At 42.5% G+C, this 17,680-nt stretch overlaps 1 protein-coding gene across 8 annotated transcripts in view; it reads right to left on the bottom strand.

Annotated features, from left to right (window-relative positions):
- Positions 1-17,680, bottom strand: part of prkn (parkin RBR E3 ubiquitin protein ligase) — a 977,400-nt gene that overhangs the window by 580,280 nt on the left and 379,440 nt on the right. For all 8 annotated transcript variants that reach the window (XM_059648413.1, XM_059648412.1, XM_048535676.2 and 5 more), the window contains one exon: positions 967-1,085. In XM_059648413.1, the coding sequence (XP_059504396.1) occupies positions 967-1,085 (119 nt within the window). The remainder of the gene's footprint in view (positions 1-966; positions 1,086-17,680) is intronic.

Raw genomic sequence — 17,680 nt, 5'->3', positions numbered from 1 at the left:
GGTTTAAACCCTTCCATAAAATTAATGTCCAGTGTTTACCAGTTCAATTTAGTGCACAAAAGAGCAAGCGAGTTCTTCAGCTGTTCTAGTTAACTTTTATGGACATTGTAATTACTGTGTATTCTTCTTGCTGTTTGTGGAGCCTTGTGCAGGTGTTTGGGTATTAACTTAAAATTTGCTGGGCCAGCCAGATTGAAATTAAATGGAATTAAATTAGAGTGAAATGAGAAGGAGAAAACATTTGAAACTTTATCACCTAATGATTAGGAAAAGATCATACATTTTTGAAGTGTTTGTATTTTGATTGAAGGAATGAGCGTTGTTGTTTACATCAGTTAAAGCAAGCAGTAATGGGCCAAACTGTCAAGGAAACTTTGGAAAGCCTTAGGTTTTGTTTAAAACAGATGCAGTGAATCAGACATGATAATATGGGCTAAAATAGTACCAATATGGGGCAATGAGCTCTAACTGCACTATCTTCTACTCTACCAACTATCCTTGATTCTATAGCCACATTGTAGTAGCTGTTCAGAGATATATACGTATATCACTTGATCAATGCTATGGGTGAGGTCTACTTTTAGATATTGATCTTCATTTCCTCTTCTTGATTTCCATGAACATCAAGCAGCAGGAAAGCAAGACCTCCATCGAGGTCTTCAGTGACATTAATAAATGGTTATTGAGCAAAGAAGTTCCAGATGGGTTACAGCAGTTCTAGCAGGTGAACTAGTGACATGACCGAAAGCTACACAATAAGTGGCTGGTTGCAGGCAAGGAACTTGTGCCATTTTATTAAGCTGTGCACCATGTTGGGAATTCAGTCTAACTTGGAAGTTTCTGTATCATGTGTTCCATATTTTGTCCAATTGCAAAACATTTCTTTAGAGTTCAAGAATTCAAGTTCAATAGCAGCAACATAGTATCAAAGATAAAATTTTTGTAATGCTAGAAATGTATGCTTACCGTAGTTAAAATCAATGTTCCTTGCTGACACGTGCTACAACGTGCCCTTAGTTTCCCAGGCTGCACTGCTTTGCATGTTATCTTGCAATAGACATAAAATCTGTTGTATGGTCTTGAACCTGAAAAGTAAAATGCCTGTATTGAAAATCGTTTCAGAGATAGTAGGAATTGCGCCAGTAAGTATTCAACAAACTGGTCTAAAATTAATTTCTCTTCCATTATGAAGACAGTAACAGAAAATGCATACAAATTCTTGCCAATAGTGCCATTCTTTGCCAAAATGGACAGAAGGGAAGAAACTTATCACTTCCATGCTTGAATCAGACAATCATAGGTTCAAGCACCATCAGAGACTTGAGCACAAATAACTTGGCTGAAACCTCAATGCAGATGCTATGACAGTGTTGCTTGAGTTATCTTTTAGATGCAAAACATAATTGAGGTCCTGTCTCAAGTAGGATGGTACTGTTTTGGAGAAGGGCAGTTCTCCCTAATGATCCTATCAATATTGCCTGGAAAAGACACCAAACTGCAGTTCCTGAAAATTTGCTGCCACAAATTTAGCTGTTGCATTTCTTACAACACAAGAGTAGTTAATTGTCTGGGAGATCATGAAGTTTGCAGAAATAAAGAAGCAAGAAGCAAGAGTAGCCCATTTGGCCCTTCAAACCTGTTCCATGTCATTCAATATGATTGTGACTAATCCTCTATCTCAGTGCCATATTCCTGCTTTCCCCCCATATCCTTCAATGCCTTTAAAATATGAACAAACATTTATCTCTTCCTTGAATCTATTCAATGACCTGACCTCCACAGCTTTCTGTGGGAAAGAATTCCAGTCTAATTCTCTTTGATTAGGCTAGATTCTCTACAGTGTGGAAACAGGTCCTTTGGCCCAACAAGTCCACACCGCCCCTTGAAGAATCCCACCCAGATCCATCCCCCTATAACCCACTCACCCCTGAACACTATGGGCAATTTAGCATGGCCAATCCACCTAGCCTGCACATCTTTGGACTGTGGGAGGAAACCAAAGGACCCGGAGGAAACCCACGCAGACAAGGGGAGAACGTGCAAACTCCACACAGACAGTTGCCCGAGGCAGGAATCGAACTCGGGTTCCTGGCACTGTGAGGCTGCAGTGCTAACCGCTGAGCCACCGTGCCGCCCCAAATGAGTATAAGTTTTCTTTCTGACAAGTAATGAACGATGATAAATATTCATGAAGAGAGGTAAATTGAACACATGCAGGAAAATGAAGTCAGGATTTTTTGATGGCCGGATAATCATTCCTGAAGCATAGGTAAGCGGTGCACTTTGAGACCTTGCAGAATCCCAATCATAGCAGACTCCAAGGGAATTGCCTGGGAAACTGAAGATTCCATGGGCAATTCCCCTACACCTGGAACCCTTCAAAAGAATCCATTTAAATCAGGAAATTCAGAGAGCTCCACTGAAGTTAACTAAATAGTTACTCAGGAAAAGTTACAGTAGTGAATACTTAATTTAACTCCTGAGTAACTCTTAAAGTAACCCTCACACACCACCAACAACATCTACCCCAGATCCCTTACATACACTAGACCCGGGACCCTGACCTTGATCCCAAGATTCCATCACACCGCCAGCCTCTCCCCAAGACCTAACAACACCCATCATTGGATCTGCCACCTCCTCTATACCTAGGACCTCTCCCACGTTATCACACTGCCAAATCTGACCACCATCTTCTCCTGCTCTGCTCCCATACCCCATTCCACCATTCCACATCTGCATGGCCTTCCCCTGCTTTGAGCCCAATGCTCCTGCCCCAGTGGTAGACATCACCATTCATTCCACAAATCCAACGTATCTACCCTCATTCCAGGTATGGAACCCTACCACCTCCACTCCTTCAGACTCAACATCCTCCCTGGACCTTCTCTAACCCCCTACCTTCAGACCCAATACCTTGCACTGCCCAATCACCACTCACATCCATTGCTTGGCCCATACCCAGTTGGGACACAACGCTATTCCCTTTCTTACACTTTGCCAGACCCAATGTCTCCCAGTCACCTCAACCTACCCTAAACGCTTCATCACTTACTCTTGCCACCTTGCACCCTACTTACCTGCTACCGTACCCACCTTACATCCTATCTACCTGTCACCCTGCTAACTACCTACTTCATACCCTACCCATTTGTCATCCTCCCCACTCACATCTTATCCCTATCCACAGACTATCTTACCCATCTGGCATCCTATTCACGTAGCACTCTACCTCCCAGATGGCATCTGACACATGAACTTTTACGTACTTACATGAACTTTTACGTACTTACTTTTTAACAATAGTTGTCAATGTGGATGTCTGTGATTCAGGACCTTTAAGTTTCAGAAAACGGCAGCTGACTGGTATGAAAAAGGGGACTTGGTTTACCTCCAATCGACAATTTTGTAGTATGAGGTAACTGTCAGAATGGAAGCACTGCTTCGCATTTCTGACGACATCCTGATCAATATATCCTGTAAGAAATGCAGGATTCTTTCCTGGCAGAAAAAGGAATGAACTGGCATTCTGTATCATATTGCCACTCCTTGGGAAACTTGGACCTAAGTGACAAAGGGGATATTTTAGTAGGGTGGATGGGTGTCTAAGTGTCTGAGTGGTTAAAGAGGCAAAAATACATCAGCATGTCAGGAAGCAAACAGGAATCTGCTGTCTTCGGCATTTAGCTGATATGCATTCACCATAGCTTGAGAAAGGTGGATCTGTGAAGAAGCCTTATGCAAAAAGACCATTTGCTGCATCTTTAACTTCAGGTTCTGTTTATAGTTGGCAGTGCATGGGTTTGCCGGTCTATCTGAAAGTCACGAGTTGAATAAGGCAAGATGACAACAGGGATCAACCAAGCTGAGAAATTGGCAGGCTGGAATCCTTTCAAATTTCAAAATCCAACTACTGCTTATTTTGCTTTTGACCTGCATCAATAGCCTCTTTAGTAACATGGAATTGTTTATATAACTCAAACTTGGATTTCTTGGAGGAACAGAGACAACACCAATAGCAAAAAAGGAACAACAGCAACATTTTCCTCTGTCCCCTGATGTGCCACATGACAGAAGGTTACAGAAAACAGCTCCAGCTCAGAAAATTAGATACTAGAGTATACAAGCAGAAGATGAAGCTTCATGGATGTAACTGAGTGTCAGTGCCTCTGGAATTTCAGATTTCTACAGAAAATCATTGCTGAAATTGCAGCTTTGTATAAGACCTCATTCCAGGTGGAACAAGTGGACAAGAGATGCTTTTTAAGGTCACTGCATCCTGAATTTCTTGATCTCTGTCTCTTCCTGCTGGTGACATTTTCAGAATCTCACAATTTGCTGCACACGAGCAGATTTTACATCTCCTTCCCAAAATCCACAAACCTGCCTGCCCTGGTCGACCCATTGTCTCCGCCTCTTCCTGCCCCACTGAACTCATCTCCACCTATCTGGACTCCATTTTCTCTCCTGTGGTCCAGGAACTCCCCACCTATGTCTGTGACACCACCCACGCCCTCCACCTCCTCGAGAACTTCCAATTCCCTGGGCCCCAACACCTCATTTTCACCATGGACGTCCAGTCCCTATACACCTGTATTCCGCATGCAGATGGCCTCAAGGCCCTCCGCTTCTTCCTGTCCCGCAGGCCCGGCCAGTCCCCCTCCACCAACACCCTCATCCGCCTAGCCGAACTCATCCTCACCCTCAACCATTTCTCTTCCTACAGACAAAGGGGGTGGCCATGGGTACCCGCATGGGCCCAAGCTATGCCTGCCTCTTTGTAGGTTACGTGGAACAGTCCCTCTTCCACACCTACACAGGCCCCAAACCCCACCTCTTCCTCCGTTACATTGATGACTGTATCGGCGCTGCCTCTTGCTCCCCAGAGGAGTTCAAACAGTTCATCCACTTCACCAACACCTTCCACCCCAAACTCAGGTTCACCAGGGCCATCTCCAACACATCCCTCACCTTCCTGGACCTCTCAGTCTCCATCTCAGGCAACCAGCTTGTAACTGATGTCCATTTCAAGCCCACCAACTCCCACAGCTACCTAGAATACACCTCCTCTCACCCACCCTCCTGCAAAAATTCCATCTCCTATTCCCAATTCCTCCGTCTCTGCCGCATCTGCTCCCAGGATGAGGCATTCCACTCCCGCACATCCCAGATATCCAAGTTCTTCAAGGACCGCAACCTTCCCCCTTCAGTGGGCGAGAATGCCCTTGACCACGTCTCCCGCATTTCCCGCAACACATCCCTCACACCCGCCCCTGCCACAACCGCCGCAGGAGGATCACCCTCGTTCTCACACACCACCCCACCAAACTCCGGATACAACACATCATCCTCCGATACTTTCGCCATCTACAATCCGACCCCACCACCCAAGACATTTTTCCATCCCCACCCCTGTCTGCCTTCCGGAGAGACCACTCTCTCCGTGACTCCCTTGTTCACTCCACACTCCCCTCTAACCCCACCACACCCGGCACCGTCCCCTGCAACCGCAGGAAGTGCTACACTTGCCCCCACACCTCCTCCCTCATCCCTATCCCAGGCCCCAAGATGACTTTCCATATTAAGCAGATGTTCATCTGCACATCTGCCAATGTGGTATACTGTATCCATTGTACCTGGTGTCGCTTCCTCTACACTGGGGAAACCAAGCGGAGGCTTGGGGACCGCTTTGTAGAACACCTCCGCTCGGTTCGCAATAAACAACTGCACCTCCCAATTGCGAACCATTTCCACTCCCCCTCCCATTCTTTAGACGACATGTCCATCATGGGCCTCCTGCAGTGTCACAATGATGTCACCCAAAGGTGGCAGGAACAGCAACTCATATTCCGCTTGGGAACCCTGCAGCCCAATGGTATCAATGTGGACTTCACCAGCTTCAAAATCTCCCCTCCCCCCACTGCATCACAAAGCCAGCCCAGCTCATCCCCTCCCACCACTGTATCCCAAAACTAGCCCAGCCTGTCTCTGCCTCCCTAACCTGTTCTTCCTCTCACCCATCCCTTCCTCCCACCTCAAGCTGCACCTCCATTTCCTACCTACTAACCTCATCCCACCTCCTTGACCTGTCCATCTTCCCTGGACTGACTTCTCCCCTCCCTACCTCCCCACCTATACTCTCCTCTCCACCTATCCTCTTTTCTCTCCATCTTCCGTCCGCCTCCCCCTCTCTCCCTATTTATTCCAGAACCCTCTCCCCATCCCCCTCTCTGATGAAGGGTCTAGGCTCGAAACATCAGCTTTTGTGCTCCTGAGATGCTGCTTGGCCTGCTGTGTTCATCCAGATTCACACTTTATTATCTCACATTTTACATCCATTTTACTAACGCTGTAGCTGGTCAGAATTTGAGGAACTTCAGACTTGCTGCTCTGGGTGGACTTGCAATGATTCAGGGATTTACAGATTGCAAATGGATTACTTTCTAAACACATCGCTGGTGATAACTGTGAGAAGTCATACAGTGGGGGATAGCTTTGGATTGGCATTTAATTGCAGGTAAGTGGGAATGTTGATGATTCAGATGGGGATGTGAGGACATGCCTTGTAACAGATGAATGGATGAACTCAAAATGTATGTGTTGAACTGAGGAGTATGATGTAGGAGAAGGCTGTGGAAGTCAGAAAGAAGTGTCTGACATTGGAATATGGCATTCATTTCATCACTCTTGCACTGTTGAGGTCGTTGAGCCTCTTGGGACATTTTATCTGCACTCAGGGTGTTCACATCCTCTGATCATTTCTCATTTAGAACACAGAACATAGAACTGTCCAGCACGGTACAGGCCTTTTGGCCCACAATGTTGTGCCAAACCTTTTCCCTAAACCTAAGGTCTATCTAACCTCAACCCCTACCTTATACTATCATCTATATGCCTATCTAATAGCCGCTTAAATGCTCCTTATGAAGCCGACTCCACTACCCTCTCGGCAATGCATTCCACGCCCCTACCACTCTCTGAGTAAAGAAGCTACCTCTGAAGTCTCCCCGAAATCTATCTCCACTCACTTTAAAATGATGCCCCCTTGTAATAGCTACCTCCACCCTCGGAAAAAGTCTCTGGCTGTCCACTCTATCTACACTTCTCCTCAATCAAGTCACCTCTCACTCCTTGTCATTCTAAAGAGAAAAGCCCTAGCTCTCTCAACCTTTTCTCGTAAGACCTTCCCTCCGTTCCAGGCACCATCCTGGTAAATCTCCTCTGCACTTTTTCCAATGCTTCCACATATTTCCTGAAATGAGGCAACCAGAACTGGACACAATACTCCAGAGGTGTTCAAACCAGGGTTTTGTATAGCTGGAGCATAACTTCACGGCTCTTAAACTCAATCCCTCTATTCATGAAAGTTAACATACCCCATACTCTATCCACCTGGGTCGCTGTTTCCAGGGAACTGTAAATTTGAACCCCAAGATCCCTCTGCTCCTCTACACTGCCAAGAATCTTTCCGTTAACCCTGTATTCTGCTTTCAACTTTGCCCTTCCAAAATGAATCACCTCACACTTTTCAGGATTAAACTCCATCTGCCACTTCTCACCTGAGCTCTGCATTCTATCAATGTCCCTTTGTAACCTAAAATAGCCCTCCACACTATCCACAACTCGATCCACCTTCATATCATCCATTAACTTATTAATCCACACTTCCACTCCTACATCCAAATCATTTACAAAAATCACAAAATAGAAGAGGACACAGAACAGATCTTTGTGGTACACCACTCGTAACTGAGCACCATGTCGAATATTTTCTGTCCACTACCACCCTTTGTCTTCTAAAGGTCAGCCAATTCTGAATCCAATCTGCCACATTTCCCCCTATCTCATGCCTCCTTACTTTCTGCATGAGCCTACCATGGGGAACCATATCAAACTCCTTATTTAAATCCATGGATACCACATCCACTGCTCTACCTTCATCCATGTGTTTGGTCACATTGTCAAAGAATTCAGTAAGATTTGTGAGGCATGATGTACTCCTCACAAATCCATGCTGACTATGACGAATCAAACCGTGCCTATCCAAGTGATCATAAATCCTATCTCTCAGAGCCCCTTCCAATAATTTGCCCATCACAGAAGTAAGACTAACTGGCTGTAATTTCCTGGGTTATCCCTAGTCTCTTTTTTGAACAAGGGAATGATGATTGCCACTCTCGAATCTTCCAGCACTGTACTCGTGGACAGTGAGGATGAAAAGATCAATGCCAAAGGCCCACTGATCTCTTCCCTGGTTTCCCATAGAATCCTTGGATAAATCCCATCAGGCCCAGGGGATTTATCTATCTTCAAGTTCCTCAGAATTCCGAGTACATCTTCCTTAAAAACATCCACCTCCTCTAGCCCAGCAACCTGTTTCACACTGTCCTCCCCTACAACTAAGTCTCTCTCAGTTGTGAATACTGAAGAAAAGTATTCATTAAGGACGTCTCCTATCTCTTTAGGCTCCACACACAAATTCCCTCTACAATCCTCGATCAGCCCTACTCTTTCTCTGGTCATTCTCTTATTCCTCATATACTGTAAAAAGCCTTGGAGCTTTCCTTGATCTTATCTGCCAAGGTTTTCTCATGCCCCCTTATAGATCTCCTAAGCCCTTTCTTCAGATCCTTCCTGGTTAACTTTTATCCCTCTAGAGCCTTTTCCGAATCTTGTTTCCTAAACCTTACATAAACCTCCTTCTTCCTTTTAACTAGTCGTTCGACCTCTCTTGAGAACCAAGGCACCCTCACTCGACCACATCTTCCCTGGCTACTAAGTGCAAACATATCGAGCATACGCAGTATGTACTCCTTAAACAATCTCCACATTTCTACAGTGCTCTTCCCTGACAGCATCTGTTCCCATTTTATTTTACCCAGTTCTTGCCTAACAGAATTATAATTATCCTTCCCCATAATCAACCTTGCCCTGCTGTATATACCTATCCTTATCCATGACTATCGTGAAAGAAAGAGAGTTACGATCGCTACCGCCAAAATGCTCTCCTACCAACAGGTCTGACACTTGGCCTGGTTCATTGCCAAGCACCAAATCAAATCCAAAGTGGCCTCTCCTTGTGTTCGTCTATCTACATTTTTGTTTGGTCTTAAGGACTCCTGCTTGATATCTGTTATATTTTTCTATGAGTTCTTATATTCAACAACATGATCCTCAGGGATGCCTTCTAGAAGCAGGATGAGAGAGGGGAAATAGAAGGATTCCCTGGTTATGACTCTTTCACTCAGGTTGTTGACTCCACATTGCAAATGATAGAATAGTTTCATTCTGTTCTTCGCAGTTAAGTATTGAAACTTTCACATTTAGGTGCGGGTTTTCATTGTGCTCACTTGCACTAATTGGTTAGAAAAGTCAGAAATGAAATGTTAATGCCTTGGGTCACTCAAAAATCTGATGTCACAGTCATTTGAATTACTGACCTGTGCTGGGCAACCCATTGATCAGATCCAGATCCAAACACGATAATCCATCCCTAAATGTCCAACTATTTTCTCAGTTATGGAAAAGTGGATCATAAAGAGAAAGCTAAGTGAGTAGAAGAATTTTCATTGCTTTAAAGAAACACTACTTGAGTTGTGGAAGTACTGCAGTGCCATATCTTTTAGATTTAAAACAGTGATACTTCCTAAAAATTGTTAGCTATACCATAGTGATGTTCTATTTTTACATTTGAACACTGTAAAAGGCCCAATAAATACATTTAGTCAAAGATGATCACAAAATGGATGGCTGAAGGCAGTTTTTGTGGCTTTTGTGAAGGTCATCAACATCCATTTTGCAAAACTCCAGTTGAACTTCTTAAAAGGTAGAATGGAACATTTGAGAATACTGAAGCATTTATAAAAAGACTGTAAAGTTTTTACTTTCTTTGGATCATTTTGCTATTATGGGCTTGCACATTTTAAGCAATGACCGGCATTAATGACACTAAGAATTAGAGATCAGAGGCCTGGCCTCATGATGGCAAATTAAATTTAACCAGAGGTACCTTCCTTGACTTAACTACAGGCTAATCTAAATCAACCTTATGAAATGAACTAAGTGAAAATGGTATTATTTTCCACTTCAAGGTGGGCATCTTACCACCTCCCCAACTAATTTTCTTCTCTTTACATTTCATTGCTATGTTCAGCCAGAGACAACAATTTCATTGTCTTCCCTATGGAGGTGATAAAGCCAGAATGCAAAATTTAGGACTTTGCAAGGACCTCCGGCTTCTTCTAAAATCAGGGCATCTCTAACTGCTCACTTGTTCAGACCTTGGTTCCTACTCATGAACAAGAAGAGCTTCTATTCACTAAATTTTATTGCGTGATAAAGTATCATATTCATCTGCGTCAGGTATCCTGATAGTTACGATCCGTAATCCTCAATTCTTCCTTTCTCAATTAGACCACTCAGCAAGAGGCTGGATTCTTAAAAACAAACAAACGTTTGTCACTAATACTGTCCCATCTCTTGATGGATGGCTGTGTCTGCTCTTACACAAGCGTAGATTGACAGATGCAGTTGGTGTTTGTTGGGACTACATGGCCTCAAATATGAAGGACAATGAGTAGAGAACTAAGCAGCCTGTCTTTACCTCTGCTCAAACCTCAGGATTTGTAACACATAGAAGAAAGTAAAGCCTTGCGGTTGCAAAGGTTTATGCAAATGGGTGTGTGGGAAAATACACAGTAGCAGTTAAGGCATGTAAGTATTGTAATGGTACAGAGGTACTCAGAAATCAACATTGAGCTGAAACACAGTTGGAAGGGTCTGGCTTTTATGAAGTCTACAACAGCAGGAACAGTGATGATCCTCCTTGTCTGATATGCCATGTGTTCAGTTAGATGATTCCTGGGATGACAAGTTTATCTTGTGAGGAGAGATATACGGGTTGGGCTGTAATCACTGAAGAATGAGATGTGATTTTATTGAAACATATAAGCAGAATTTCTTCTCTTCAAAGTGTCGTTAAATAGGCAGGATGCAATATTTTGAGTTCCCAATGGTAGTTGAGACACAGTGCTACAGTCATTGCATTGTCAAGCATTTCTCCGACCTGTTGTGGGTTCTCATTTGTAACAGATTTGCATGGTGCAAAACTTTTTTAATTGAGTTCCACCTTCAAGATGTAGTCGACAGTGCACACAAATCTTTAGAGGGGGTTTATAACTTCCAGCTTAAAGCTGTTGTAAGGTCATCAGTTTTCCTCGTTTAACCCCACAGCATAAGGAAAGGATGCAGGTAAATGGACTCTACACAGATGCTCAAACTGGAAAGGTGGATCAGTAGAGGGCAGAGTCAGGAAATGGAGGAGTGAAGTGGGAAGAACCTTGCATTCTGGCTTGCAGAGGTTGGGTGAAGGTAGGAACAGTCAGTAGGAAAGTGAAGGACCTAATGGATGGTGTCAGTACTGTAAAAACATGGCCACCCTAGGATGTTGGCTGGCAGAGTCCTTGCAGGGCTGTGAGTTCACCTACAACAGTTCAATTATCCCTTCTGGCATTTCTCTTAGACTATGTCTTTTCCTATGTATAAAAAGGAAGACCAACTGGTTCAGCCATGTCACAGGGCATTGTGAGTACACTACAGGACACTAAAATGAATGTTTAATAAAGCATGAATGCAAAAACACAGCATGGTTTCTGCCATAAAAAAGAAATGTCCCTAACATTCAATTAACTATCAATACATGAGATGCAACATTTCGCTCTCTGACAAGCTAGTCTCAACCAATATTTATGACGTACACATGTTTATAATGAAACCATTGCAATACGAAATATTTACAAGTGAAATTTAATTGTGCAGAACATCCATGACACCTTTGTGTTCTCAAGCCGTCATGCTAATAGCAGTATAGTTGTGGCCAGGATGTAGAGTATCTCTTTTTGACCAGGAGGTTCTTTAATTGGCTGCTTACAGATACAGCATTGTCAGCTGATGTGAGTCTCTCCAATGAAAATATTCCTCTGCTACTAAATTGAACATGTTTGTGTGCATGTTATTGGTACTTGGAATTTGAATCATCTGGGAAACATCAAAGAGAATGAAAACCAAATAGGCTCATGCTTCTGGTTACGACTTCAGGAATGACAAACTGTTCACAAAATCGGAGTCATTAATTCCAATTGTTTTCACAAATGCTGCTTGGCCTGCTAAGTATTTTCAACATTTACGTCTTCCAACAGAAACAGACCTTTCTGGAAGAAGCTGCAAGTGACTACCATCATCTGACAGGGCAAACACAGCCTGTGGAAACATTGATCTTACATTTTGTCAAAGAAACTGAACCTTTGTCTGTTGACCACATGGTGCGAGTACAGTCTCCTTTAACCCGCTCCTTTGCATTTCCCTCCTGTGCAAACCCTCTTCCTCCTCTGTACATATTACCATGAACAGTGATGATCCTCCTTGTCTGATATACCATGTGTTCAGTTAGATGATCCCTGGGATGACAAGTTTGTCTTGTGAGGAGAGATATACAGGTTAGAGCTGTAATCACTGAAGAATGAGATGTGATCTTATTGAAACATATAAGTAGAATTTCTTCTCTTCAAAGTGTCGTGAATCTTAGCAAATCTCATTCCCAGCATGCAGTAGAATTTGGGTCATTGAACACATTCATAGGTCACTTAGGACTTTGATTGGCACGAATGTCATGAGTTACGGAGAGCAGGAGTGAAAGTGGAGTTAAAGCCACAATCAGATTAATCACTATCTTCTCAAAAAGTGGAACCAGCTCAAGACACAAAATACGACTCCTTCTCCTATGTTTTATGTTGTTACCAAGTTGATCTTGTTGACTTTAAATTCTGAGAGGTCAGTCGAAGCTGCTCTAAACAAGCATCTATTGGTACACTTCCTTCTGTTACAATCAGTACATCAACAGTCAGATTTATTACATTTTTTAATTGGCTGCTGGATTGAGTGTTGTGAATGTATCCTCTGAATGCAGAGTACTAATATATGTGATCTAAGCTTTAACTGTCTCAGCTTTTATACAACAGCTGTGTTCTATTTAAATGTTAATAACTTTTTTAACTTAAGTAACAGTTAAATAAAGACTAAAATTGTTTGTGGTAGAATGTTTAATTTTATCCATACATACTACCTATAGCTAAATCAACAATATTTCTTTGGGTCACTTACAATCATGTATCAATTTTGAAGAGAAAAAATATTTAATGTGTAATTCAGTTTACCATACGTAAATCATATGAAATTAAATCTATTTTTAAGTATTTTACAGTTACAATGATTGTGGCTGCAAAATGCTTCTTATGGTGGTAAAAGACCCAATTTGTCTTTTGAATAAATATTCCGTGTAATTCAAAATCACGTTAGCACTCTTGGCTCAGAGTCCCTCTCAAACTCATTCTATGATAAGCACGTAAGTGGAGGCTGGGATCTGGCCCTGAAGAAAATCACACTTTCTGAGATCCTTTGGAATCCGCTGAGACATCAAAGTCCTGTCTGCCAGCACAAGTAGACATAAAGGATTTTCTGGTACTAATTACAGAACTGATGAGCTGTCCTGACCAACATTTATCCCATAAAAGTACTACCAAAGCTGAATACCTGGTTATTTATCCCATTGTGATTTGTAGGATTTCATCATTGTTTTCCTTCATTAAAACTGTAACTAGACTTTGAAATTATATCATTAGCTGTGAATCACTTTAGAATCTTACAAGAATGTGACAGTTCTGCATAAATGCGGTTTGTTATGTCCATCAACTTTATCTGCTCAGAGACCAGCAACTGTTTTTTAAACTTAGACAAGTGTGAGGTTCCTGTATTTACCAAGAGAATAGAACCAAAAGATCCCACTACTACAAAGAAATAACAATAAATGCTACTGTAAAAAGTTGGAACGGTACTGCAATCATATTCATATATTACTTATATTCTAATGTCCAGAGTTAACATGAGGCAAATATAGACAACAAACTGTGATAAATTACCCCACACAGCACATCAAGTAGCAAATGCATTCAAGACGGTTCCAACAGATTTGTCCACAAATTCCCTGCTCCCAGATATCAATGACAGGGGAGGTTATAAAAGCTCATTAAAACTTTACAAAGATTAAAATTCTTCACGTTTGATAATCTAACCTCATAACCTCTTAATTGCTCATGATCTGGTTGATCACCCTCCTTCTCTAGGACTAAGCTTCCCTTGGATTCTGTAAATTGTGCTCCATCACTTATTCCCAGGCACAACTCCAGTTTTTCACTGACGGCTAGACTACCAAGCTTGTACTGCGCTGCTTTTCCCATAACCTGTAATCCTGCTCACTCATATTAAGCGTCACCTAGAATTCCTTCCTTAAACCGAACAGCACAGAACTGGCTAATACTTCTTGGGAGTGCATCCTGAGTCCCAGCACAGAAGCAGTCAAGTTTAATTACTTTATAGCAGTCTAGCTAAGCAACACAAAGCAACCTGCTCTGTCTGCCTTTCTCTTACACACTTACTTCTTTATTTGACTCCAACTGACAGTTAACCCCTAAACTGTTCTGAGTGACCCACTGAAAACCTGACAGCAGGCTCCGTCCCTAGTCCTTGGCAGGTCTGACTGTAGCAACTGTTAGAACTCGAATGTAACTAATATTAGAATACAAAGTTCTTGAATGTTACAATTTTCACAGTTTGCTGACCTGCACAGTGCAAACTTGATACAGGAAAGAGCTCTTTATAGGGTGAAGTATATCTAGAAACACAGAATGATACAGCACAAATGGAAGCATTCAGCCCATCGTACGTGAACTGGCTCTCCAAAGGAGCAGCATAGCTCATGCCGGTCTGTATCTTCTCTCTTTAGCCCTAAATTGTCTTCCATTTTAACAAATAATCCAACTCACTCATAGATGCCTGAATAGATGCTACTTTACCCATAGCCTAAAACAGTGCACTCCACGTCCCTGCCATTTGCTGTATGTAAAAATTTTTCCTAGTGTCTCCATTTGCCCTTTGAACAATTACCTCAAATCTATGTTCTCAAAGCTTCCACCAATGGAAGTGGTTTTTCAGATCTAATCTGTTCTGGTCCATCAATGTTTTGAATACCTCTATCAAATCTCTTCTCAACCTTCTTTCCTTCAAGGAAAATAGTCCCACCCTTTCCAAATCATCCTTGTAACTGAAGTTTCTCATCCCCAGGACTATTTTCATGAATCCTTTCTGTAAGGACTACATAGAAACTATTCCCACAGTGCAATTGATTTGATTGCCCTGAGGATAACAGACACCAATGATACAAAACTGGTGGCACCCACCACTGCTGAGGTCACCCTGAATGGTAGTGAGTTTCTACCATATGCACCTTCTCCATCTTCACCCTGAAAAATGCTACTAACTGGAAGTTGACACTAGACTGTGGACTTTTTCCTTTCTTCCTCACTTGCAATTCACTGATACCAATCTTCATTTTATACTGCGTACTTTCATATAGTCAAGCAATGCCAGTAGTTCAGGCTCTGTAGCCTTAGGTGTAACAGCAGGAAAGGGAAGGGAGCACTGAGAAAGAAACACTGCACAAACTCTAACACTTACTGCCACAAGCTCAGATACTGCTACTGTGCCAATATTGGAAACTAATTTTGAGAAAGGGTCTGTATGTGTTAAGTCACTGGAAATGAGTGACCTGCAGCTAGGCCAGGGAAATAGGTCAGCTTGTGTGTGAAGTGCCACAGGAAAAGGTTACAGTTTTGCTGCAGAGTCAGATGAGGTTCCACTGGGGACAGTCACTGTATAGGAGCATGAAGGATTAGGACTCTGCAGTTGTACAGGGCATAATTTAGACCTTTCCCTTCTACCATGCCAGGCCACCTTAATGAACATCTGATGACTCCTGTCTCAGATTCTACTGCAGCACTGACAGATGGCTCTGTTGTATCAGTGCTGCAGTGGAAACTCAGACAGAGATCACAGGCTACCTGGCTGCCTGAATGCGGACTCTGACTTACGTCATCCAGGCACAGGCGACTGCTATTTTGGATCAAGATCTCAACATTCAAAAGGGATTGCAGGCTGTCACAATAGTCTGGCAATGTGTGCTTCAGCACTCTGTTGAAGGGCACAGACACTGTGCAGACTGATCCTGCTGTCGTCTTTTCGGATAACATTAACTCTTCCACCAGCCATCCCAGACTTTTCATATTTATTCATGGAATATTATTGCACAAGGCCAGACACTTTTGAGCGATGATGGTGAGCCACCATTATGAACCATTGCATCCATGCAGTCTAAGTTTCCCCACAACATAGTTTCAACTATGCTGAGGTGGTGAAATCTATAGGTGTATCCTCCAGACTCAAAGATATTTTGGTTGATTCTCAAAGGGCATTTTCTCAAAGTGAAAATTTGTAATCTCCCAGCATTCATGCTACAATTGCCATTTATAGTCCTGCGTAGGACTATGACAGGCAAGGCATCTGCAAGCCAGACATTAAGGTGATGCATAAGAGTGATTGGCTGTTTGTTTGGGATATTAATATATTGACAAATAAAGTTAATTGTTTTTATTTGTTGCTTTCATTGGCTGTTGTGAGCCAAGGGGATGTTGTCAGGAGGGTTTGAAATGGATGTAAGGAACAGTTGAAAAAGATATCTTTCACTAGTGTTATTCATATGTCTGGGGAAGCTCTTATAGTTCAATATCAAAGTCAGAGGTCCATTCAATGGCTTCACCTTACACATGTTTGATGTCACCACAAACATATCACGACGCCAGTAGCTCAGTATGTAGGCAATGGGCAATGTGGAGGCAACAGCCTGAATTTGAACTGCCCCTCAGGCTTCATTTCTTGAGCAAGTGTATACATTTCCAAGCCCATCCTCAAGTGGTTGAGGAGTAAACCTTCGGGAGGGGATGCCACTGGATAAGTAATCCAAAGATCCAGATGAAAAGCTCTGGGGTTAAGTGTTTGAATCCTAAAAGGCAGATAGCGAAATTTGAATTCAAATAATCAGTCTGGATTAAGTGTTAGTCTCATGGTGACCATGAAATCATTGGGAATTGCTTAAAAATCCATCTGGTTCACAGCATGATCCTCCATTGAGGTTTAAGTACCTGTAAGGTTGTTGTTGAGTGTAAGAGAGTTGGATCTTGTGCAGTGTAAAACATTTAGTATGCTTCTTTTGTGAGCGATAAACTTTGATATATTTTTGTTAAAAAGTACACAAGTTGCTTCCTTTAACTATGATCAGTGACTGACCACCATGGTAATAAAGTTGCAAAATAAAATTTATGGTCTGTCAAGGCAGTGTCAGTTTGGGACCAGACTTGTCCAATATTACTATTAGCAGGTATGATAACAGAAGGAAAATCTGCCATCCTCGCCTAGTCTGATTTATGTGTAACTCCTGATCCACAGTAATGTGGTTGACTATTAACTATCCTGAGAAATTGTCCAGTAAGCAACTCCATTGTAATGTAGAATATATCATCACTATCAAGCGAGTAGACTTTTAGACCAGGACTTTTGACTCTATAAGACATTCCTGCGCATCTCTGTAGTCTGCAGCCTAGGATGACAAGTAGCAAAAATCTTTTTTATTCATTCATGGGATGTGAGTGTCACTGGCTAGACCAGCATATATTACCCATCCTGAATTGCTCTTGAAAGGGTGGTAGTGAACCACCTTCTTGAATTGCTTAGTTCA

This window comes from Stegostoma tigrinum, chromosome 9, assembly GCF_030684315.1.
Source record: "Stegostoma tigrinum isolate sSteTig4 chromosome 9, sSteTig4.hap1, whole genome shotgun sequence".
Classification (NCBI taxonomy): Eukaryota; Metazoa; Chordata; class Chondrichthyes; order Orectolobiformes; family Stegostomatidae; genus Stegostoma; species Stegostoma tigrinum.
Note: the sequence above shows the minus strand (reverse complement) of the source record. Positions and strands in the feature narration are given on the sequence as shown.